Source organism: Pholcus phalangioides, unplaced genomic scaffold, assembly GCF_987345545.1.
Source record: "Pholcus phalangioides strain wild (caught in Gottingen) unplaced genomic scaffold, Ppha-v1.0 ptg000022l_1, whole genome shotgun sequence".
NCBI lineage: Eukaryota > Metazoa > Arthropoda > Arachnida > Araneae > Pholcidae > Pholcus > Pholcus phalangioides.
In genome coordinates this window covers 31579136-31606052 of record NW_028301615.1, presented here as the reverse complement: position 1 = coordinate 31606052, position 26917 = coordinate 31579136, and the positions used below count along the sequence as shown (strand labels likewise).

Genomic DNA, 26917 nt, shown 5'->3' with positions numbered 1-26917 from the left:
TCATTATATATGCAATAAACTACAATAAAAATCGTTTTGATTCTAATTTATATTATTTGTGTTTATTTCTCCAATTGATGAATGTGTCTGGTCAAAGCCGTCTGTATTATGGTTGACTGCTTTTGCTTTTTTTTATGACTTTTTTTTTGTTTTTGTTTACTTGAAGTTGTCAAATTTTAATGAGTTTGGTTTTCGAACATCCTCCGTAGAAGTAATGAATTTAATGACACGCTTGATGAGATGAACATCTCTCATTATTCGCGATGGCTTCCAGTTTGAAATATTCCTATGGGCAAGACTCTGAAAGGAGTGGTGAATCCGGTAGTGTAACGTGTTCAGATGGGGAGTACAGCGATGAAACCTCGAGTTCATACACTGATGAGTATGATTACATTTTTATTTGTTAAATCAGTTTTAAATAATATTATGGACTGGTTTTTAATGAGTACTGTTCATACTTGGTGTCAGTATATATGTTTTACACAATTAAAAAACTGTTGATTGTTATTTAATAACACTTGTTGATAAATCTTTATATTTTATAAACATGGAACTACAGAGATTTAAAAACGAAATAAATTTCTAAGGATGATAATAATAGTGTTTACATCTATATACCATATCTTCTCCATCTATGAACCCTTCTTTAGAAATTTGTTTTTCTCAAGCAAACTCATAGGATCCTATGTTATACCCCCCAGCTTCCATTGCCACCCTAGACCATTACATTGCCCCCTTTAGGGAAAAACTGATCTATACCATCAAATCGAGGGATACCTAGACCACATCACCATAATAACAATATCGGCTTATTGTCCTCACAGACTGGGTACCCCTCGCAATTTATTTATGCATGAAAATTTTATTATGGGAATTCATTTATAACTATACCAGTAGGTGTGTTTACATGAGTATTTTTTACATTTACATTACATTACATTACATTTACATTACATTTTACATTAGTACATTTACCAAAAGACCATCAGATTATTGTTACAAAAGATATTGTATAGTATTTTCACTGTAGAAGAAACTAATGGCAAAGGCAAATGACTAGGAAAAGCCACAAATTTCTAACATGTTTTACACATATGTCTGCATCTAAGAAAGGGCGGGGGTTCTGGTGCTCCAGACACTAGAGCAGAAAGGGTGGTGCTGAGTTCACTCCAGGGCTTAATAAATCAAAGAAAACTCAGCTCTCCAGCCAGATTTTTTAGGAGCCAAGTGTTTTCCGACAAGGAAGAGCCATCTAAAATCAAAGGATATATATTTTTTTCACATTGTCACACTGACTAGAAATCCTACTTTGTTCAATTTTAGAATCTCACTCCAAACTCTTTTTGAACCTGATCAATGCTGTGGTCATAATGAAGCTGAGTGGTTACATGTAAATTGGAAGCAATGTGGTGCTTTGATTGGTTGTGTCAGCCTCAAATGCAGGCACTCGGCTCCATTCTAACCATAATGCTGTATTTGTACGGACATACTTATCTCAACCAAGCAGCATAGAATTAAGATTTTTTGACCCAGCCTGAGTGGGATCCCCTGATAAGCGTGATAATTTCAGTACCTGGTTGTGTGTCAAGACTTGCTAGGGATTTATGGCTTTTCTTAGTTATATGCCTTTATCATTGGTTTCTTCTTTATTGTGGTGATATCAATTATTGACTCAGAAAGTTGAAATACCTTGCTCAAGTATATATGCTCTGAAAAAAGAAAAATAGTGGAATAGTTGGCATGTGGAAGCACTCGCTCTCATTGTGTAATAATATCATCGGAGATAGTTAGACTAACAAAACATTGGTATATCAAGGTTCCTAAACTTTTTATTGTAGAAACTGAACTTTCAAAATCTCTGCATGCTTCCTATGCAGCAGCTTCCAAACTGCACACTTTAGTTAAACTGGATATGTCAATGGAACTCACATATTGTGGGCAATTGAATAGCTAGCAAAATTCAATTAAAATTTAAATTAAAAGTCTATTTTCCGGACCCAAATTTTAACTGGACAGACCCTTGAAATAGGAATCTGAGGGCAACATAAAATTTTCCAAATTTCTTTTTCGAAAATTTCCGTCGACAAATAAAAGTGTGACTTCATGATAGTACTGTATGTAATAAAGTATGTTTAGAGCTTGAGGGAAAATAAATTGGTTGTTATATGAGTTTCTTTCTTAATTTTAACTATATTTTTTTTTTTGTAGATATGAACCTCCGTGGATTGATAAAGTCACCTCATCAGGCATTTTGTTTTACATCGAGCCATTCACCAACCTAAACGATGAGGAGTCCACTTCAGAATGCAGGGATCAGAATCTTGATGAGAAAAATTCCATCATCATTGAAGATACAGAAGAAAGACCTTCAGCAACAGGGAAATTAAAGAAATGGATGGAACATCGGAAAAAGAACATTAAGAAAAAGTTTTCTCGTAAATCTAACAAAGAAAGAAATTCACCTTCAGAAGAAAAATCTTTGTTACCAAAAGTGCCTCCAAACGGATCATCTAGCTGTGATTTAAAAGAGGTTTTCTTAAGTATAGATTTGTCTAAGCATAATTATGGGCGCAGAGCAACTTTGGCCGAAAAGCTTTTCGGGCTCATCTTATCTTCAAACAGTACAAAATCTGGTTGTGAAATGGTGGCAGTCTGTGATTTAACACCCGAAGGAGAAGCACATAGAGAAGGCAGTATAAAAATTGGTAAAACTTTCGACATTAATTAATAATCAAACTTCATTCTTTCTCCAAGACCGTATTTTTTTCCAACAATGAGTTATCTAATTCTATGAGAAACAGAGTTGGCAGAGAGAGAAACTGGGTTTTTTCTAAAAAAAAACCCAACCCACTAGGGTTTTTTTTTAGTTTATGATACTGGAGCATTGGGAAAGCAAGTTATATATGCTGTATCCGAGGATGACATCAATCTCCGCTATCCATACAAAGGTTTTTAACAGCTGGTAAAAACCTTTGTATGGATAGCAGAGAGTGCTGTCATCCTTGGATAAGTCACCATCTGGTGGCATTGTCAGCAATTGTGAGCTTTGACCTGAATTGTGTCTGACCATCCATGTACAGTCGCATTCAGTGCACACGAGCTCCAAGGAAAGATTGAGATATTCGTTGCCTCTGTAGTCTAGTGGTGTAGGGTGTTCACCCGGAAAGTGAAAGGACATGGGTTCGATTCCCAGCAGGGGCAGTTGAATTTTCTCTTTTTCGAAAAAATATATCTTTGCATCAGCCAGTTATTAAAAACCTTTGTATATGCTGTAGCCTACATAAATATAATAGACCTAGCAATATACTTCAATTATTTATGTAATTATTAAATCTGGCGGTGTAACATCCCTTAATGGGGATACATGCCCGGTTCGAATTATCCAGTTAAAGGCAGACAACAAGCAGGAAACAAACAAACAAGTTGTTTTGTATCACTTCAAAAGGCTTTATTACAGTAACGGTTATTTTACATTAAGTTAGACTTCGTTCATTAAAACAATATTTTTTGCGTTAAAGTCAATTATTCTGACATCAATTTTAGTTATACAAAAAAAGGTATGGATCTCACCGCAGAAGTCCATGTCCATTTAGCCGGACATCACCTTTCTTCACGCAGACCAAGAGATGCAAGTGCACTAGATACGATAGCGATGTAGATCCGTTCACGTCGTTGGAACCAACCGAAGAACAGTGTCCCAAGTTTCAGAGTGAGTCGTCAGCAGCCAGTTTTCAGGTAGACCTCCCAGCAATCATCTATGACAGTCCATCAGAGCCCAGCCAGTTGAACATCGAAGATCGAGATACTGGACGTTTCTATAGCGTTAGACCAGAAGTTTCGACACGAACCAAACCATTCAAGGTTTCATCTGCCAGAGGGCAACTAGTCACGGGTTGAACTGCAAGACTCGTTAGTTGATTATTTAGTTTTCATAAAAACATTTTCACCGGACCCGTCGGGAACAAGAATGGTAGTTATTTAGATCATATTATTTTGAAATTTCACGACCGAAGTCGAGACCAAGCTACTCAAGTAGCCAAAGCAAGAGGTGAATACTTGAATGAACAAATGCGTGAATGAATACGATTAGTGATTTCTAGAGAGGCACTTTTATACATCGAAAACCGGCTTTAACTTTAGGACCATTCGTCCACCGGCAACACTCCGTCTCTCGATAAAAATTCATCAATTCACAAAAATAATTTGCATACAAACAAAGTCAAAAAATATTTCAAAATTTCTCAGTGGCAATGCTAAACGTAATCGGGCGAGCTGGCCAGGCTCTCCAATCACGCCTGTTACGTCAAACACTGAAAAACACAAAAACAAAATAATTATTCCAGCAGAAGTCTGCAGCCAACCGCCGAAACAGGTAAGTAAAATTACAATAACATTATAACGAGACGATGTGATATCTCCCCCGGGAGAATCCCCAAACTAAATAATTAAACGTATGCGTAACAGAGAAGGATGTTATCCTGATCCGTTACAGCGGCTCATTAAAGAAAATTCTGTAGTGTGGGGGGGGGGGGCCAAAATCATTTTGCATCATATTATGATAAATAGGTTTATGATGGGTTTTTCTCTAACCCCCCTATAATATAAATAACGTTGAATACATAAATTTATTAATGTATTTCTCTCTAGATAGAGTATGGCAGTGCTATAACACAATTAGAAAGCATATTGTTTGCAAGTAAGAGTAGTTTTAAATTGTAGTTTTTGGTGGGTTGGGAAAAATAAGACCAACTCTGATAAGAAATGGTTCATTATCTTTAGAGACTTATATTATGTTGTTGCAGGTGATTGGATTAAATCGATTGATGATGTTGATGTTTCTCTTAGCAATATTGAAAATATCCTCAACAATATCCAGTCTCCAAAAAAAGTGAGTTTTTTCCCCCCTTTTAATGCATGGGAATCCTAATTTGAATTTTAGCTATTTAAATTGAAATCAGTCAAGGCAAAGGATATCAATTATGTTACCAAAACCATGATTCTCAGTGGACTGAAGAAGAATTTGAAATATCCTATTGTGGGGTGCTCTTGCAAGATGTGATTTGTTACCTCAACTTTGATTTAAATTTATTTTTTTTGTCATCCTCGTAGGTGAAGATTGTAATCCAAAGAAATATATCTCAGGGCACCTCTTCTAATTTTCCTGGTGAAAATTGCTTGTGTGATGTGAGTATATTATCTTTTTTTTTTTTTTCAATAACAGCAATTCTTTCTCTCAAATTGACTTATCTCGTTTTTATTTTAGAAAATTAGATGGTTAGTTTTATTAGAAATTTCTTCTTTATACGTTCACATCATATTGCCAGTTTCACAGGAATTATAGAGTAGATTATATATTAATTAATTATAATATTACAGGAAAGTCTGTCTTTAATAGAACCTGTATTAAGCAGAAACCTGTCTTCAGCGGAAAATAATTGCGGCCCCGCGTGATTTCAATGCCAAAATACACATTAAAAAATGTAGATTAAGCTGAACCTGTCTAATGCGAAAATGGAAAGGAAAATTGCACCCTTTAATGGAAAATTTCACTCAAACACTGTGACTGTTTGACGACCAATAGACCAAAGGATCATACAAAATGTTATAAAGTGGTACACCGAAATTATTTATGCAATCTATGCTTGCAAATGTGAGTTTGTTTCTGTAACTTGATACTGTGCTTTTGATAAGACATATGCAGTAAAACAGTTGCTTTCTGAAATTGTAACAAAATTTTACAAAATTGTATGCAAGCTGTGTACATTCCATGATTGCAAGGCTGTGCAGCGCCGAAATTAATTAGAAGCAAAGGGCAATTGTCCTGGCGACAAATTTCAGGGAGTAGAAAATTTTAGGTGGTGACAAAAACATTGTTAAAAAATCATCGAATTTTACAATGGTAGGGGCAGCAAAATCATGTTGCTTTTCCCTCACAAAATTCCTAGTTACGGCAGTGATGCTGAGGACTACATAAACATAGACAATAATGTACAAACCAAACCTGACACGACAAATATTGACATCTTAATTGAAAATTTTTGAGGAAGTAAAAAAAAAGAACGTAAATATTGCTATTTTAGAAGAAAAGTCTGAATTTTATACAGATGCTGTCAAAATCTAAATACAGTATTTGGTAATTATAGACTAATTATTTATTTATTCCTTTTATCTATATTTAAATTATTTACTTTATCTTTGATGAATTTATTATTTTATTTTATTTCAATCACACACGAGATCATTACATAATTTTAGACATTATATCAATTGAACCTCTATTAAATGGAAACCTGTGTTCAATGGAAAAAAATCTTGGTCCCTTGAAATTCCGTTGAAGACAGGCTTCCTGTATAATTAATATTAATAATAGATTAATTATTATAGATTAGTTTTACATGTTGTTGGATGCCCCATCCCATTGTTATCTTGGAGCTTAATCAATTAAATATGAAAATCTTTTCCAAAGATGGTTCATAGTAATGGATATTCTGCAGTTTTAACAAAATAACACAACCATATCTGTCCTTGTGTACCAAGCCATTATTCTGGAAATAGTCTAATGGGAATAATTTATTGCTGATGCGCATTCATACTTACTATACCATTTTCATTCCAATCTTGCATAGAATGAAATACAGATGAAATGATAGTATTCTTTATAATTAAAATCAATAAAAAAATTGTTTTCTTCTGCAGTGAAAATCCTTTATAACAATAATTTCCTGTATAAAAATATTACTCCTTGGTCCTGATGTGTATTTTCCCTTATGGTAATATATTTCACCTGTAATGATTATTCCTTTATAACCATATGTCTCTTCGGTCCCTTGAGTAGGTGTTTCACTATATTCATGAAGCATTATTTGTATTTGAACATGAATGTGATATGAGCTTATGAATTCAGGAAAAAATAAGTTTATTTTTTTTTCAGTGGAACTATTATCATAGCTTTTTAAGCTCAAAATTGATTTTTCTTGATTGCGTCTGTTTCATTAAATAACCATGAAGCATCTTTCAAAATCTTTTTTGTAGATGCAATCTCTCTGTCAATGGCTTGAAGGTTCAAATTCAGTTGAAAAGCTTTCGTCTAAGTTTAGTCATATGTCACACGCTGTGTATTTCTTATCATTAGGACAAGAATCTTCCTCCAAAGACAATGTAAGCTGTCAATTGCAGAAATTCAATTTTTTCTTATTTATTATGCATATTTTATATTTATTTGCATTTCTTTCTCTATAAGCAAATATATGGTTAAAAAATGCTTGCCAAATTCTCAGAACTAACTCTGAAGTCCCCAAAATAATGATTATAACTAATTTTTAAAAATGTAAACCCTTCAGTCAATAGTCCAAGAAATATGATATATAGTCGAACTCACTTACAATGAATACAGATATTATGAATTTTTTCTCATATAATGAAGTTTTTCCATTACCCGTAAATGGCATATTGCTTATCTATAGTTATCAAGCTGGTACAGATTTAACAAAGTTTGCCTATAGCAAATATTTTTTTATGTTTTTCCGACCACATTATGAGCAGGTCTGACTGTATATATTATCTTGTACTTGGCATTTTGAAACAAATTAGATAACTAATTGTTGCTTTAAATCTTTCTTTGATGCTCAGGGCGACGTTATTTATTCATTTCCAAATCAAGATGGCCAGCTTTTCAAACAAAAAGGGATGTTTGTTACATTAGGCCACATGATTTCTGATATTGCTACACCACCTATGCTCAGGTTTGTCTTCCTATTGTTTTTGATCTGATCATTATTAAGTTTGAAAACTTCTATGCATGAAAAGTGAAAATATGTTTATATATTGTTTTATGATGTCATAATAATTATTGCCAAGTGCTCCTAAAATCAGAGAATATTTGATCAATAGTTTATAGGCCTATATATTTTTTTAATGTTCGGTGGGTAATATAATGGTTTTTTTTTCTAAACTGGACAAAACCTTTCAGTTCAAAAATGCATTAAATTATTTGTCCTTTGTAACCTGACTCCTGAAACAAATTTCAAAGAAATTATCTGTGTCTTACCATTGGTTCATTGGATTTTCACTCATATACCTTCACCTCCTTGTGAAAATATTAGAAACAAATTTGGGTTATTTTGTTTTTTCATTTTACCGGGTACTTTATCTTCTGCAGATAATACAATGGTTCAGGCCAGGTGCAGGAACTAGAGAGGGACGAAGGAGACAACTTCCTTGGAGGCAAGTTTTAGGAGGGGTGCAGATTTTTGGAAAAAACAAAAATACTTTTTGTTATAATGTTATCAAATTTTGTGGAAGGGGAAAAAAAATCATGTCTCCCCCCCCCCCACCCCACGAAAACTCTAGTTATGGCCTCTGTGTTGGCTATACATATTAAATTATGGCAGATAAAAAGTAAAATAATCCACAAAGAGTATAAAAATCCAATGTTTGTGAAGTTATGACTTATTGTGAAGCAAATTAAAGAAATATGTGTAGGGTGTACTGTATAGTTATACCCGACTTGTGTTTCAGTAGTTTGTTCATTATTCAAAATCATGGTATCCAGTGATTCAAACAATCGTAAAAAGTCTCGCCACAGAGAGCAACAGGCTTACAACGTTACAAATATTCAATCATTACACTTCACTCACAATTTGAAATATAGATGGCAGCACTGAAATATCATACACAACACTAGATACACACTCAGACTGTTAGGTGCACTCACTTTGTTCCAGACTCTGCCATGAAGCTGGGCTGGAAGAGATCTCGGCAACGGGATAAGTCTGGTGGCAGAGATCCTGGCGTTCATTCATTCAGTGGTGGCTCCATAAAGTTTGACTACAGTTCTAATTGTTTTTATGGCTTTTTGCACCCCTTGGTTGTATATCACTCTTCTAAATAGGGAAATTAATTGTTATTATTCAGAAGAGACTTTTCGTTTAGTGGACCACTCATATGTCAGTGGACCAGTAGGTTCTCGTATGCACTGGTCCGTGGGACAAGTGAATTTTATTTTTCAATTCTAACGCTGTTGTTCGAAGACTAATGATGTAAGTTGAGGTAAATTTTTCTTCTTTATAATGATCCTTCCTTCTTCTCCTAAGCAGGGGTCACTACTAGATCTGTTTGTTTTATCGATGCGACTCTCGCTGGGAAACATTTCCATTTTAAAAAAAGCAACATCGAAACCTTCCGGATTTGCTCAAAGTGCATTTAATTTAAAAATAGAAATAAAAATCATTTTCAGGATGAAACAACATTACATCCCCTTGACAAAAGGTCGGGGGGGGGGGGAAGTCAAGGGGTTGTGTATGTTTTTTAGGGGCATCTTTTTTCACCTACCTCGTTAGATATTTTGTCTGTTGTGGCACCTTACAGGTTGAATTATTACTGTATAGGGTGTCTGTAATTAAAGTTTATATGTTCTGAGCTGTCTAAAGCTTTAACCACCCATAAGGAAATTATTAAGGGTGCTGCTTTTTTCTTCATTAAATAATGCCTTCATGAAGAAACAATGAGAATATTTGAAGACAGGAAAAGTTTTTTAAAGTTTTCTTTTAATTTTTATATCAATTTGCTTGATATATGAGATATTTTTATTATATTCCGTGCACAGATTCTCCCCAAGGCTACATCGGTCAAATCAAATGCTCTCTGAAATGTAGATTAAGTGAACATAAGAGATATGCTAAAAATCAAGAAGTCCATAAGTCCACAATAGCTTTACACTGCTGGAGTTTGAAGACCATAAATTTGATTTTCCAGTGGCTAAGGTGATCCAAAAAGTTTGATCACCATTTCTTTTAGACTTCTTTGAGGGTACTGACATAAAGGCTTTTCAAGAACAATTAGTAAATGACACAAAATCAATGCCGTCCATTCCATTGCCCTACCACATTTTCATTTTGAGAAAACATTTGAAGGAGCTCCAAGCTGGACATATGACATCACTAACAACAAAAAACAACAGCTATGACATCAAAACTGATAATAAAGATACTGAAGCGAAGGAAACAACTGTGACCACTACAGACGCTCTTTCATTCTGACCACGTTTTTCATTGGAACACAGAACATGTTTTCCACCTTGATAACGGCACCCATGAGTGCCGAAAAATATGTCGGTGTATTATAATTTGTTACTTGTCCTCATCTCGTTGTGAATATTTTCTATAGTTTTGGGCAAAGTGATTCTTTCTGATTAATTGATCTTGAGAATTTATTTTTTTGTATGTTATCCTTGTATATGACATGAATGTTGCTCTCCACTTGTTAATACAAGATATACGGAAGACTGGATGTTGTGAAGATATTTATTATTTGAGATGTTAATTCTTTTAAGGAAGGAAAAAACTCATCTCTCTCCCGGTAGAGGCAGAGATGAGTTTTTTCCTTCCTTAAAAAATTAACATCTCAAATAATAAATATCTTCACAACATCCAGTCTTCCGTATATCTTATCCTTGTATGTATCTGGCCCTATAAGCACAAATGAATAATTATTATTATTTGAAACAACTTATATAACTGTTTTTTCACAGTTGCAGTCTTTCTACAGATGCTGAAGTTGTTCATGTTGGATATGCTATTGAGGGTCAAAAGATTATGGTACTTTGCATTCCTAATTCATGGTTAGTGAGTAGTGGAAATATATATACTTGATACATTCTCATATGTGCATGCATTTATATTCATGTAAAATTATATATAAAGAGGGGAGCAGAGAAAAATTAATATAAAGGTTTTTTTAAAGATTTTTGAACTAAGACCATATTACTTAAGGTCAGGAGATACGGGGTGGGGCAGCATCAATGATGAAGTCGACTAATATAATATACTAGCTGATACCCGGCGACGTTGCCCGCCCTGTAAAAAATTTACATATATATAGCTTATTAATTATTTCTTAATCAAATATTTCTGCATTAAGTAAAAAAAATTACTTTCATTTTTAAATATTTTAATTAAAAACTTCAGGCAATCGCTTGTGGATACACAATATTTTTGTTTGTCCATTTGGTGTGTAGATGTACAAATTTTTAGGATTACCAACACGCGAACAGGCGACGTAAAGCTGTCCGTGTGAAAAACAGGGCTCATGTAGGTTGATACCTGCCACTACTAACAACTGGCCTTGCACTGTGTTGATTCTCATTGCAAAAGCTAAACGAATCGGGAACTGTAATCGCTTGAAAGTGAATGGCATTTCTTCAGTGATAATTGGGGTACGTGGAATGAAGACGTCTTCTCCTTTGGCACATCCAGTTAGAATCGTTGCTTCGATGATGTAATTGTGCAATTTCTTCACGCAGAGTCTGTTGCCATTGCAGAGTATCGGTATCTCCAAATTTCTTAAAATCATTATAGGTGCTCCGACTTTGAGGGTCAAGTTGTGTGGTGGCACACCCGGAATATCCAAAGAGTTCAGAAATTCTGCAGGATACAGAACTGTCTGCGCTGTGTCTGTGACAGTGTCAACTGATTTGTAAGATGTGGAGTCTCCCGGAATAATTTTTAGGATTTTTCCATTGATCTTGTTCACACTGTCATTTTTCGGTGCCAGAATCGCACTCTCACAAAGCCACTCATGGTTTCGGTGATTTTGTTGAATGTTTGGGAAAACGTGGTCTGCAAGTTCTTGAACTGAGTTTATATATATAATAACTGGCAAAATCCAGTTGGGAACGTTATCAGTCTAGTGCTTGGGTCTACGGGAATTCTTCCATTGCCAAGTTTGATCAACTGATGTGAAAATGATAGCAGTGCTGAGTCATTTTGCAGTTGAGCTCGCATGTTGGTGGATAATGATAATTTTTTAGCTTCATGCCAGAGTGTTGATGTCCTAACAAACTCGAGGCGACCACCGATAGACAGCACACCACCTTCACTTCCAACCCATCTCACTAATGGCAGTAAATTGCAATGTAGCGATATGGCCAGAGTTGGTGTTTGGTGAAGTAGAGTGCTGATGATTTGAGGCAAGCATTGAGTTCATCAGCTGGCGTTGAACATTTTTATTCCCAGTTTTATCGCCGTAGTTGTTGTTCTCTGTTGTTAGTGACGCCATATGTCCAGCTTCTACAGCGAATATTATTCAAACTCCTTTTAAGCACTTTTTAAATTGAAACTATACCTCAACGATGGGTGGTTGATGAGATAAAGGCCACATTAGCACTTACAGGACACCCTGTATACATGCAAGCAAAAATATCTGGCGCTTCCAGGGTTTTTTTTTAATTACTGGGAGTATTGGAAAAGAGCCAAACCATTATAAAGGAATAAACTGTAATGATGGCAGTGTTAAAGATGTGACAAACCATTGTAAAGGCATATACACGTCTGAAACGCATTGTTGGGAACCACGGTAACCAAAGTAAACGTTCCGAAAGTGATTGTTGAGGCCCCCAAAACCATTGTTTTTCGCCCATTTCGGGCATTTGCCCAGCTCTGACGAACTTTTAAAGTAGCCTACGGCTCAATCCCGGTCCTGTTTGGTATATATGCAAAATCTGGCGATGATCGGTCTAAAACTGTAGATTTGTATAAAGAGCATACATACATACATACATACATACATACATACTTTCACATTTATATATAAGATATTCATATAGACATGAATTGACATCATCATTCCCCTCCCAGCTTTCATCATTGTGCCCCCCCCCCCCCCCAGCTTTTCAAGTCTTTCTCTGCCTATGGTCAGAAGCATGATTATGAAGGGGGAATAAAAAAATCTACAGTTTAGGGCTGCAAGTTTGGGTTAGCAACAAATTTGGAGCATGAGTGGGCAAAAAAATTAGTCAAGCTAACAGAAAGTGAGCCACAAATTGGTTTTACCCATAAGCTATGAATTTATAAATCCACCTATATGCCCAGAAAAGAAGTTGATAGCAACACAATTAGTCAAAACCTGATGTTTTACTATTCTGTAAGTATCATGAAACAAAGTTATCATTACTTTTCATTAAAAACCCAAAAGGTATTCGAAGGCTGCTGTGAGTTGCTATGTATCATTTTTTTTTCTATCTTTCAAACTGAGCACACAACTCAGGTCTATCACCATCTATGAGCGATTTACTACCTAGTGAGTTGTGCCGGAAGTGTAATTGTGTGTGTGACCTAACAGTCTGAGTTCATATGTAGTGTTGTGTTTGATTTTTCAGTGCCACCATCTATATTTCAGAAGTGAAGTGAGTGATGTGTTATGATTGAATTACATTTGTACTGTTTGTGGGTCTGTTGCTCTCTGTGGCGAGACTTCTTAGAGGGGAGATCAGCTCACATTCTCGCCTTGAAGTTTTGAACCACAGAAGTTGTATCCATATGCTGAAGTGATACTTTGATCAAGGATATCTTTCTCCTGACTTGTCAGTAGTGGTGAAACGCAACATATGTAATTGGGCTGCCATTATAATACATACTACGATGCAGATTTTTACTGCAAGCAAAAAAAAAATCTGGATAATAACTTCTGTTATTTTCACACATGACAGCCGCAGAATTAGGATATTGTTTCCAGTCCAGAGTACAGTGGAACTTTGGTTAATAAGCTTAATTCGTTCCGCCAATGTGTTCATTATTCAATTCAAATTTCCCTAAGGAAATAATAGAAATTCACATAATCCGTTCCACAATTCACATAAAAGTGACTAGTAATAACAGCATTTAATAAATAATACAATGCAATAATAATATAATATATACACTGGTGTAAGAAATTAAGAGAATTTGCAGACTTGGTCGATTATCTCTAGAACTACTGTACCGATTTTTTAGAATTTCTCAAAAAATGGGGAATTTGCATTTTTCTTGGACAGATTCATTTCTCACACACTGCTACAGCTTTATTTTATTGGTCCTGGTTTACAGAATTCTCACATTTTACACATCTATCTCATCTTATTTAAAGTGAGACTTATCAAGAAAAGATACCCCCATAAGATCTTACTGTGCCAGGCAATGGATGCCCATCAGTTTGTCTACAGTCACCTTCTGGCGAAGCATAATTTTTAAATAAAGAAATACTTCAAGCGCTCATGCGCATGGTTACAATGCGACATCTAGTTTTGTATTGTAAGCAGTCAATCCCATGTACACGGGTGTTCATTTTTCAAGTAAGGCACGCTGACTGGGAGAATATTACCCACAATTCCACAGTACGTGTGTGAACGAAAGCAATAAACCGTCAGCTTAGTTGTGATCATGTTACAATAAATAAATAAACAAAGCACAAAATTTTTGCTCGTAATGTGAATCTTCGCTCATTAATCAAATCAAAATTTTTGCCTGTTAACTGAAGTTCCACTGTATTTTGGAACACCCAATAAATGAATAAATTAAATTTCTCTTTTTTTTTATACAGACTAGAAAAATAACAAAATATATGTTTTACATATTTGCTAAAAATGTTTTTTTTTTCATCTTTTTAAATTTAGTGCCAATGCTGTTGAAGTCAAGCATTACACTCATGGTGTTGTTAAATTTCTCAAACTTCAGTTCTCTACTCTTTCAAAGTAAACTATTTTATTCCTGAACCTTATATATTTAAGCCATTTGTTATGTCGATGTAGTGTGATCAATAAAATTATTTGTGTTTCGGAAATAAAATCTATATTACATCCATATGTATTTTTTGTAACAATTTAATTATGGTCAGACCTCTCTCAAATTGGTCTCATAAAAACTTTTTATAACATATTTAATTACAAAATTATACGTATCCAACTTTTTTACATGTAAATTTAAATTACTAACATGATTTAAACGCATGAAAAATAAAATGAATGAGAAAAAGTATTAATTAGTATTTACTTTGAAAATATTTAGTGGTGTTGTATTTGAAAATTTTATACTAGGAATATAAACAATCAATTAAGTGATTTTGCTCACCAAAATAGTATCCTGTGTTTCTTATATTACTACATTGAAAAGTATTAAAAGCACTATTTTTGTATTCTGATTGTAAATTTCAGTCTTTGTATGCCTATTAGCATTGTTAAAATCCTGTAGAAGTTTATACTTTCTGAGAAGAGACAGATATATGATGATCATAAGAAATTCATGTATTGGCGTGTGTATATTGTTCCACATATTTTGTGTTTCTGTGCTTATTTTTGTATATTAAATTTATTGTTACAGTTTTAAAATGTGTTAATAGCGTTTTATTGACTATTTTTGTAATGTTCTCCTCAGAGTTTAGAACTATATGGCCAAACGTTTTTCTCCGTAGGACATTTGAAGAGACATGTAACAAAACATACCTGGACCAATTTTTCAATGCTTTTTATCATTCTATTTTTCTACCGGGAATCAGTGAAAAAGTTCATATTGATTCCCACTTTTTGGATGTAATGCCGAGTGTACATTGGTTGCCTTTACCATCTGACTTGAAAGTGAGTCTATTCATTCCCAATTTATATAATTCCCATCTTCAATAGTTTTCTCCATATTCTAAAATGTTTAAGATTAAACTTAAAAAAGATATTTAAATGAAAGACAATAGTGCTTTGTGTCAAGTGGCAGTTGACATTATACCTTCTTAATAGGTATTTTGCATTTATTGCAATGATATGCATACTCATTACACAAATTATTATTTAATTTATTATTGATAATTTAATTTAATAATGAATAAAAATCTATTTCTTAATAATTCAGCTCACATGTTCATGATAAGCAAATATAAAGAATTATTGGTGTATTATTGGTTTTTTGTGATGATTTATTCTTACTGAACTTTTCAGATTGTTGTTGATGATATCTTGAGTCAGTTTGAAGCAGCAGATTTCGGAGATGATGTTAGTGAGCCAATCATTTATGCTTATTTGTTTTTCTTTCACATTTTATGCTGTGAAACTGTTTATAAAATTTTTATTGCAAATGATTGCTATTTTTTGCTCAGATTAGCTTCTGGTTGGTTTCCTCCCTCCCCCACTTGCATTGTAAAACTATTTTACATATTTTTTTGTTATGCATGACTATGATTTACTCTTATCTGGCATTTGTGAAGTTCTTTTTAGTGCAGCGTAGTTGTTATTATTACTTTATCCCCCCCCCCCCCCCCACCTCCTTTTTGAAGATTCATTTGTTCAGTTACAAACATTAGACATTTTTAAAGCACATGAAAAAAAAATCCGTTGTCTTTAAATTACTGAATATGTGCAGGTGGAGAATGTTTCAAAATTATATCTTATATAGCATTTTTTTTCTGTTCATAATATAAGATAACTCAATATAAAATAGTGCCAATAACTTGGTGCTTGCTTTTGTTTTTCTTTAGTCTGATGGTTATTATGATATGCAGAGGGTATACAGCATCCTTGGAGCATGTATGTTCTATAAGGTAAGAGTAATTTTAAGTACAGTAGAGGAAAGATGAACTGAAATTTAATATGAGATATTGTTTAGAAAAAAAATGAATATTACGTGAAGTGTGAAGACATATTATTTTCATTTGATTTATTTATTTGGTTTTTTTCCCTAGAAGTATTTATGTATCAGGAAATTATAGTATTCTTTACCATTTAATAACTAGCCTCATAATTATATTCAAGTCAAAAAGCAAACAAGATTTTAAATATGCAACACAATGAAAAAAATTATAATAGGGTGGAACTACTCATATATACAGGGTATCTGTAATGAAAGTTTACATATTCTAAACTGTTTACAACTTTAACTACCCATCACAAAGCTGTGAATCTTTGGGATTGTAGAGCAATTGGAAGAGAGGAAAAACCCATCAAATTCATCACTAGAGGATTTTTTTCCATTCAAAATGAAGTGATATGCTAATTTTTAAACATGTGATCAAATCGTTCAAGCTTCATGGAAGGGTAGCTAAACATCTCCAACAGAACCATTTTCATTGTTTCAGTGAAACATATGATTTTGATTTTACCAGAGTTACTAGTTTTACTAATTTTTTCATGCTTTGCTAGTAAAATTCTTTTATGAATACTGTGATTCTGCACCAAAAGCTATGCAAAAGCGGTTTTGAAAATTCTTACATAATATATAAATTATTTTTATGTCTCATAATAAATTTTTCTTTGTTTCTTTTAAAGGGTTGCTTATTGGGTAGTCATTTAAATAAGGATGATTTGCTTGATGTGCACCTGTTATTGAAATATCAAAAGTTATTAGCCATGACTCAATATCAACCAGTATGCCAAGCTGTTATATGGAGGGAAATTCATCCAACAAGAAAAGAACTCAAACGGATTCCAGATCCTGATTATGTTGAAACTGATGGACGTTATTTTCTTTTGGCAGTTGCCCTTGTAATTTTTTATTCATTATTTTCTTTACTTCATTTATGTGGCACAAATTCTCGCTATCCGTAAACTACTGAATAGGTTGGATCTGAGCTGACTTAGAATGTGTATAAACCACTCATCTAAAAAGTTTGAGAATTTGCTTGGAAAAACTAATACAGTGGAATCTTGCAGTTAAATGCTCAGATAACCATTGCATTATATTTTTTGTTCTGCAAGGTAATTTATTTTATTTCTTATATTTCAGCGATTCAGTATTGTTGCAACCGTGCTTGAAGCTGGTGGATGTTCATTGAAGTTAGCATGTTTTTATTATTATATTTTACAATGTGTTATGTATTGCAATACAATTAATTTATTAAATGCAAGGTGCATTCTATGAGAACTGAGAGTAAAATCATGAAATATATGTACAGCAAAAAATAATTAATTATTTTTCAAAATGTCTTCCCTCAGATGATATGCAATGGTTCCCATCATTCAATCCACTTTTCAAAGCAAGTAGAGGCCTTTTTGGAAGCTACCTCTGCGAACCTTACACAGCTGAAATTTCTATTAGTTCACAATGCTTTCTTGATATGTGTCATTGCAAATTTTTTGAAACTGAAACATAATATGTAAATGCAATATTAAAATCATGTCACGACCCCCTCCCCCCCTCCCCCTACAGTCTGGATTTTGTACTATGCGATTTCTGGCTGTTTCTGATGCTGAAGGAGAAGCTCCGGATAATTGCTAGTTATTTCAGCTGTGTATGGTTCACTGTGAGGCAGCTTCCAGAAAAAGCCTTCTCTACTTGCTTTGGCAAGTGGATTGAATGATAGGACCATTACAAATCGTCTGAGATAAGATATTTTGAAATATAATAAATTATTTTTGGATGTACCTATATTTCTTGATTTTTTATGATTTTACTCAGTTCTTAAGAAACGCACCTTGTATATTGACTATTTTCCGAATAATAGTTCTTTTTTTTCCGTTTTTGCTCTCTGTCAGAAGTAGATGTTTTCAAATTCCCACATTTTTTCCAATTACCATATTTTTATGTGTATAAGGAACTTCTTTTTTTGCCAAAAATATGGAGGGGTTTTTCTTAAACATAGATAGTGATATAGATATTAAAAAATTACTCAATTTCTTGCGATTTACAATGAGAGTGACTCTGATGATGATAATGAACTAGTTGATGTAGCTGATTCAAGATGTATTAGATGAGAGTGATAAGGAATTTAATGGTTTCTATCATGAATGAAAAATGCCTTTTTTCAATATCATAAAGTAAAAAATATCTGAAAACTTTTTTCACAGGGGTATCTTATATACAGTAGTATCATCAGTGAATAAAACTTTTTTTTATTGAATTATGCATTCTATACTGCCTGTTTTATACTTCATATTTTACATTTGTGCATGTTGTTTTCATGCAGGGTGTCAGGACATCCTTCTCCAGATCTGTTCTATGTTGAACAAGTCGAAAATACATTAATAACTTTAGAAGAATCTGGTATATATCCTGCTGTAGATAAAATGTGAGTGTACATCCATAGGAGTGACATGTTTAGATTACTATTTTAAATTAAAAATTACTTTCAATGTAATTTTTATTGTTTTGTGGTTCTCAAATGACCTTTGTGCTCGGTTGTGCTTTAAAGAAAGATAAACATTTCACATAAATGGGAAATGATTGTTTCATCCATTATTATTAAAAAAACCAAGGAATTTGTAAAGGTGATTTAAAAATTCTTAAATAAATATATAATTTTATTGACTTTATTTGCTGAATTCATTACCAAAAAATCTGTTTCAGTAAGATAAATGTATGATCTAACATTAATTTTATTTGTTACACACTTCAACTTGAAAATTGTTTGCAAGATAGAAGTACAGTAGACTCTTGATAGTTCAGCCATGCCCTGATACGGTCCGTCCCGTAATCTGGCTTTTTCAAGTGGGTTTTCTTTGAGCATAGAAGAAGAAAACATGTCCCTGCACGTCTATGCACAGAAGTACATATTATTCAAATAAGTTTTTCAACTAACTTCTAGTAATTATGCACACCCTGGTCTGATATGTGCTAGATTAGCCAGATTCTACTGAATTCATAAATTTTTTATAGTGGGGTATTTTATCTATTGTTTTTAGTTAAAAAGAAATGAAAGTAATTTTATGTCAAATAAAAATTAGAAATGTGTAATTAAAATTATCCATATGAAATATTTTTTCTTATTTTCTATAAAAATAATTGCAATTTTTATTGAAAATTGTAGCATAGACAATCAAGATCCTCCATTAGCAGACCCAGAAAACTTTTTGAAAAGTGAAAAAAGCAATTGGGAACTGTTGTCATCAATTGTGAATTTTAACCTTCCATTTCCCAACCAACATTCTGCTCGTTCACTTTCAAGACGTTCTCAAAGCTTTTCCAATCTTTCTAGTGATGGTATGCATAAATTTGGCTCATATACTGCATGTCCATTTAAAACAGTGATAATTTGCAAAATCTATAATTTTTCTGCTTAGCAGTGTTATGATTAGTATTAGAATGTGTTGTAAGTATGTAATACTAAAGTATTAAATGTGTTGATTTGGGGATTTCTCAATCTGACAAAAATTGTAAAGTTGAATCATATTCTATTCCTAATATTATATCTAACTGTTGTGATTTATTTTCTGTACAGTTAAGGGGAAGCAATCAGAAATATCATTGAAGAACTCATTTGGAGTTGAGGTAGAGCGCCAACAACTATTGACCAATATGGGTACAGAGATTCTGTTTTCAATAGTGATTCAATGTTTAGTACTTTTCTTCCAAATTTTTTTTACAAAAATTTTAGAACATATTTGAATTTGCATTTTCAATTTTATTTTATTCATCACAAAGTTAGATTATTCCACTTTTATCTCAGGGCCAGCTGATGGGGAGAGTGATACAGAGGCTAATGCAGCAAACGATAACAGTCCTCGTACACATAATAGGAGTTGCAGTATATCGAATAGTTCCAACACTGGATCTCATGACAGTGATGAAAGCTTCTTGTTTCAAGTAATTTTTATTTTGTGGGATGATAACTCTTATCACATTTCCCTTTTATTTTAAGGTCTTTGAACATATCTTTAAAAATGTATTCATTTTCTGCTTTTCTTCTATCATTTTTCTAAGAAATTATATTTTGATCAAAAAATTATAGTCACGAATGCTAATTGTCAAGTGATTAGAAATATAATAATCAGTAACATGAGGTTTTTTTTATTTTTCAGATTTCAAAGTATTTTTTTTATAATTATGTTATAGATTTAATATATTTTTGCTAAGCAAGATTCTCTCTTTGTAACAGAGAAGCACAAAACGTATATACAGCAGCTCGTATGATGTTCGAAGCTCTCTTTCTAGTCAAGACCAATATGAAATCGATGGAGAAGACTCTACATCCTGGTATATTCTACATTCCATTTGCTAATTTCATTCCAAATGTTGATTTGTTTTTAATTTTAGAATAATGTCTGAAATTCTGTCACTCTTTGTGTCAAAATTGTGCTAGGAAGGCATTAAGCATATTATTATATGATATCATTATAGCGTCACAAACATTTCTATTATAATTAATCACATTCTGTGAGAGGAAACCTTAGGGCCATTTTAGAATCTCAATTTTATTGCGGCTGAGGAATTGGTTAAAATTTTTATTTATAATTTTTTCACTGGTTAATCAAAATTTTTTAATCAAGTAATCAACTGATTAATCAAATATTTTTTAACACAAAGCATTTGTGACAAACATAATATTAGTAACTATAAAGTATTAATTAATGTTATAAAAATTTATTTTATTCATTTCATTTACCTATTGTCTTGATGTATATAGGATTAGATTAAGAAATTCTAACTATCAGCATGAAACAGTATATTAAATTGTTTCATGCTGAATGAACAAATACCAGAACTTTGCCACTGGACTTATCCCATTGCCGAGATCTTTTCCAGCCCAGCTTCGTGGCAGAGTCTGGAACACTTTATTTTGTGTTTAAAAAAAAGAAGAAAAAAACATAACATACAAAATTTTTACAATATATTGTATGTTGCAATTAACAAATTTTGTGGTGATTACAGATGGGGTTGGGAGTTGGAGAAAAATTTCTGGGTTTCGTTAAAATGGATGAATGTACACATATTAGGATGGAGGTATATTTTAAAAGCAATTGGAGGGGGCCCATGCCATCTCATCTGTTATCTTACACTTGTCATATCATATATACAGGATACAAAAAAAAAAAAAATGAGAATCTTATTGTGAAATATAAAATATCCATGGGAGCGAGTCACCTCACTTAACACCTTATTGGGGAGCAAATGGGTTTGATAACTTGTGGACTAGAAGCCAGCATCAGTTTTATTGGGTTGAGTTCACTCACTCCGGTGGATTTGATGAAAATATACTAAATAGAAATATTGTGTGGGGGAATATATACAATTAGGGATCACCTGTGCCATCTCACTTAGCACCTTGAGTGAGCAACATGAATACGACAAGACAATATGAGTATGCTTATGTGTTGTGGACATGAAATGCATGAAGAATTTGAATAGAGGAAAGAGAAATATACATATATTCATGTACATATATATAAAATTGTTTCATGCGGAACAGAAAAAAGATCCAAATTAAGAAATTTCAGGATATGTGTGTGTGTGACAAATTGTTTCATGCTGAACATACTTGTCATATCCTGAACTTTCTTAATTTGAATCTTTTTTTTTCTTCAGGAAATCAGTTATTTTAGGTTTGTCACTGATGAAAACAACTTTTGATCTTCATAGTACTGCTTGTTTCCCCCCTAGAAGCTGTAAGAAATATCTCTGAGAGGGGTTTTCACTCCCGAATGGTACTTTAAAATCATACGCGGCACAGGCTTGTGTGTTCCATGGGGGATGTAAGCACTGTACCCTGAAGGGTTGGGTCAAGCAAAAAGTGTGGAGGTGGCAGGGATTCAACCTAGAGCCTTTCATATGGGGATGGGGAGGGGAGTGGAGTGGTGCTTCCTGAATGAAAAAAAACTGCTGTTCACAGTGGGGACAATATATTTTGAGCTTTTCTTTTTAAAACTCCTGTCAAACTCAATTTGGAACTTAAATCATTCCCTAGTTTTCATTGAATTAATGTGTATTTTTCCATGATGAATAAGTTGATAGAAATATTGATTCATTGATTCAAATATTTTTAATTATGGTCACTTATCTGAAATATTATGTAAAGGAACATAATTTAAGACATTAATTGGTTTTGCCAGATAAATCAAGTCAATTTGCAAACTTTTAATGAAAATAATAATTTAATTTTAATTGAATTGATCAAGTCAATTAACAACCAAAAAATTTAACGTACGATTAACAATTGATCAATTTCAGACCAGCCCTAAATTTTAACAATAATATATGTATAGACTCACATAAGTAATTTGCTATTTGACCAAACCAACCATATTGCCAAAATGTTGAACTCACCACAGTGTAAATGCACTTCCCAGTAAAATTTTTTTGTGTATGTAATAGATGTATTGTGATAAAAAAAATTCTTGTAGGCTGGTTTCAGGCTGTGGAAATACATTATTCTATTATTTGCATATGGATCCAGTGGAGGGTGTTTTCTTGGCTCCTACAGATAAAATGCGAAAAATTCTCCATGGTCCATTAGGGGTCAAAGTGCTGAATAGTTTCTTCTCAAGCTGTCTCAGTATGAGAACAACATTTGAACGTTCTCTAAGAAACCGAGTAAGAGAATTAAAATTTGATTGCTATATTTGTATTTTTGATTGCTATATTTGTATTTTTGATTGCTATATTTGTATTTTTGATTGCTATATTTGTATTTTTTATTGCTATATTTGTATTTTTGATTGCTATATTTGTATTTTTGATTCAAGTTGCTGAAGCTGAATTAGATTATAATGTTGTCTGAATGCTAAAAAAAAAAATTTCCAATGAAAATTAACTAACTTATTTACATGTAGAATCCCTTTTTTTTTTTTTTTTCAAATATATTTGAATTATCTATGATCACATCTCTATGATTCTCTGACTTTTGACATTGCATTGCAAAGTATTTTCTGTAGCATTTTACAATAGCCATTGTAGCTGAATTAATGAATGGATTTCTATCACAATGAAATTTTTTCAAAGTATTTATTAAAGACCTTTGCTCATGCATGTTAATGAAACTATTGTGCCCATTTTTACCCATTTATGGATGAGTGACTCTCTGGTGGTGGTAACTTGCAGATTTGCTGGAGTGTAATTTAGGCAGCTTTAAAATCTGTACCGATATGATATATGTGAACACATGCTGCTTGCATACACTAATCTTATGCTGAATTTTTTCCCAGGAACTTTCAGTTAGAACGATTACTCCAAAGTTTGGTATAAACTCATTCCTCCAGGCTGTGCATGAACAGGGTGCTCTCTTTCAAATCAGTATTTCTGATAGTACAAATCAAAAGAAAATACCTCATGTTCTTGACTTCTGGGTTGTAGGGTAAGTTTTTATTTTTGTTAAAATATTTATTACATTGATAGATTGTAATTTAATTCATACTACCAGGATAATAAAAAACTTCATTAAAATTGAAAGACAATTTATTAAATAGCTACTTAGAACAGAGTGTTATCTCTATGTTGAAGAAGAGAGAAGTTGAAATGACATTCTATTTTGTATTTTAATTCAAAAGTATATATTTCATGGTAAATATGAAAAATTGGTTATTATGCATAATAAGTGAATTCATTACATTTACCGTAATATATATGTATTGAAAACTTCATAGAAACAATTAGTTGAAATACAAACAAAAATGAATGCAAATCCTGTTTTTTTAGACTTTTCTTTAAAATTCTTGGTTGGAAAGAATTGAACATTTTTGAAAAAATTTCATTTGAGCATATCATATAAAATTATATTTATATGTATAAAATAAAATATACAATCTTATATACAAAGGAATTCTTACTAGTTTCATCCAGTGTATATAGTGACATACTTGTACCAGGAATATTACTGTAATAACCCTTTGTTATATTGTGCATGTCAGAAGATAAATTTTTATATATTAAAGTGCAATGTAACTAACTTTGTGTAAATTCTAATTTTAGTTAAATTTTTAAACACTTTTAAAGGGCAAAATATATAAAACATGCTTCATAATGAAGCTCAGTGTAGAGAGAGACTTTAACTTTAATATTAATTTGTCTAACCTTTTAATTTTTTTATTCATACGTAATTTGCAGGAGGCTATTCTTTGCACCAGAACCAAGAGAAGTGTATGTATGTTATCAAGATTCTGCTGAGCAAGATGTTGTGGAACTTGCCTTTCGTTTGGGGTTTGGCCTTTCTTTGTGAAACTCATGTTGTGCTTCATCTATCAATTCATACTAGTGATTTTTTTCTTTCAAAATTTTACTGTATAGTCAGCCCATTATAATACAGTTGACATTTTTCAGAATCACACTGTTTAATAACAAACTTATCTTGATAAAATAGGGAAAATAAAATTCAAGAATCTGACAATTTTTTATAAACCAACTCTAATATCTGGCTATGTTCATAAATCTGTATAAAGGAGGATTGGAGGTTCAACTAACCAGACTGCCTTTTTTAAAACTGAGATTAGCTCAGTAGCCCAGTTCAATAAGACACGAAACCTATTGTACCAAATGATGTGGTGTTGTAGATTCAATACCTGTCAGATTTTGTCAAGATTTTTGACAAGATTTTGTCAGAATATTTACAGACTGAAAAATAGAACTACCACTGTTGGATAAGAAATATTGCTTAGGCAATTGCACAGATCACAGTACTACTACAGGTCTAAGTTGTGATACCAAGCATTTAACCTGAGTGATAGGCATGAAAGAAAAACCAGTTTTGAATTGTATATAATCAGGATGCCATGATCTAATTTGCCTTTATATGCATAAAATGACCATGGAGTTGCAAAAAATATTAATGATAAATTATAATTAATAAATTATTAATTAATAAGATACACACCATCTCAGACCTCAGGGGTTTATTCACCAGTGAAATCGTTTGAATAATTAAGGTTTTTTTTCCCGCTGATCAAAGTGCAATTAAGTGCCTTGTCACTGCTGTCTCGAACATGTAGGATTATGAATAACTTGCTTACAGGTAGCGAGGCGAGCAAATATATGCAGTGAAACTCCTGAATACTATGAATAATGAATACTTAATGCCACTCAAGGGACTGGGTATTATTATCGTTAGAAATGGAATATTTCAGTACTATGGAAAGTATACTGGGACCAGAGAGTAATATTGTTGTATTGTCAATTATAGTTGTAAAGAGTGTCATTGTACAGGGATTTCATTGTATATGAAAAAATTATAATTTATCCTATATCATGTTTTAAGGCTTTCATGCTGGTCTTACCTGTCTAGCCAGTTAGTACTACAACTTAACCGTACATACACATCATACACATTCCTCTGTGGAATTTATAATGAATTGGTACATGTAAAATTTGTGTTAGTACAGTGGTACGGAGGTTTCACTGCATATGCGTAGCTCTAACATATTTATGTCATCAGAAAGTTGTGCTTGTTTTGTGTTTTTCTGGTGCTTCCATATCCAGTTAGTACTGACATTATTTAAAGAATTTAATTTGCTATCCTTCCCATATATACCTAAAAGGGTTTGTCACAAATGCAAGCTGGTCGCCCCATTAAAACGTCTCACCACAGAGACGGACAGGCCTACAATGATACAGTTATTCAATCATTACACTACACTCAAAATTAGAAAAATTGGTGGCAGATGGCAACACTACACAGAAACAAACTTCGTGTCAGATTCATAACACGTATGCACACACATTGCGGTATGTACAAATTCGTCAGAAATTCTGTAGAGGAATGTGTTTGAGATGCATGTACAGTTAAGTAGTAGTAGTAGATGAATCAAATTGATTATGCTATCTTATGATAATTAGATGAGTTTCGCGTTATTATATCTATGTTAGAACAGGATTTATTTTCATATTACTGGAATATTGTATAAAAAAATTGAACTATTTTCTAAAGGATATATATATACACACACAAAATGGGACCATAGATATACACACAAAAAATAATAATAAATTAATGTAGGCTATGTCAGATCGCCATACCTGTAAAAAACATCAAGGTGAAAAGAATTCATATTAGTACTGCGTAGCCTTAAGAATAAATCCTTGTGCCATAAAAATTCAAAATGCAATTCAAGAAATTGAATAAATGTGGGACATTAAAATTAAGTCATTCAACAGTGATAAATTGTTTTGTTTCTGAGGTTGATTTGTGATTAAGTGAATCAAACCCACTTGATTGACTGTCACATGAAAAAATTATTTGAGAAGCGGTTATATGTATGTATGTATATATATGTGTGTGTGTGTGTGTGTGTGTGTGTGTGTGTATATATATATATAAATAATATATATATTGTGAGATTCAGAATGAGAAAGTGTGAGAAAGTGTTCTGCATTCTTTTGAGTCCAGTCTAAATTCAGCACTGAGATTCCAGTATGTTTTATGGTCATTGTTGCATGAAAATTTTAATATTTAGTTGGTTTATACTGTTGTAGTTGCAACGGCACTCGTT

General features: G+C 32.8%; 1 protein-coding gene and 1 non-coding gene across 2 annotated transcripts; both read left to right on the top strand.

Annotated features, from left to right (window-relative positions):
• Positions 1-126: 126 nt before the first annotated feature.
• On the top strand, positions 127-26712 carry in (inturned planar cell polarity protein). The gene is made up of 21 exons (XM_089249449.1): positions 127-382; positions 2209-2705; positions 4803-4888; positions 5110-5184; positions 7033-7158; positions 7630-7742; positions 10529-10618; positions 14426-14503; positions 15220-15382; positions 15734-15787; positions 16270-16332; positions 17057-17272; positions 17514-17563; positions 18694-18795; positions 19534-19706; positions 19945-20025; positions 20173-20309; positions 20602-20699; positions 22844-23033; positions 23645-23793; positions 24543-26712. Exons 1-21 carry the CDS (start codon positions 264-266, stop codon positions 24652-24654), a joined length of 2772 nt encoding a protein of 923 aa, XP_089105575.1. The 5' UTR covers positions 127-263; the 3' UTR covers positions 24655-26712.
• On the top strand, positions 3128-3201 carry TRNAS-GGA (transfer RNA serine (anticodon GGA)). The gene has a single exon. It is a non-coding gene; the product is annotated as a tRNA-Ser (tRNA).
• Positions 26713-26917: the final 205 nt, after the last annotated feature.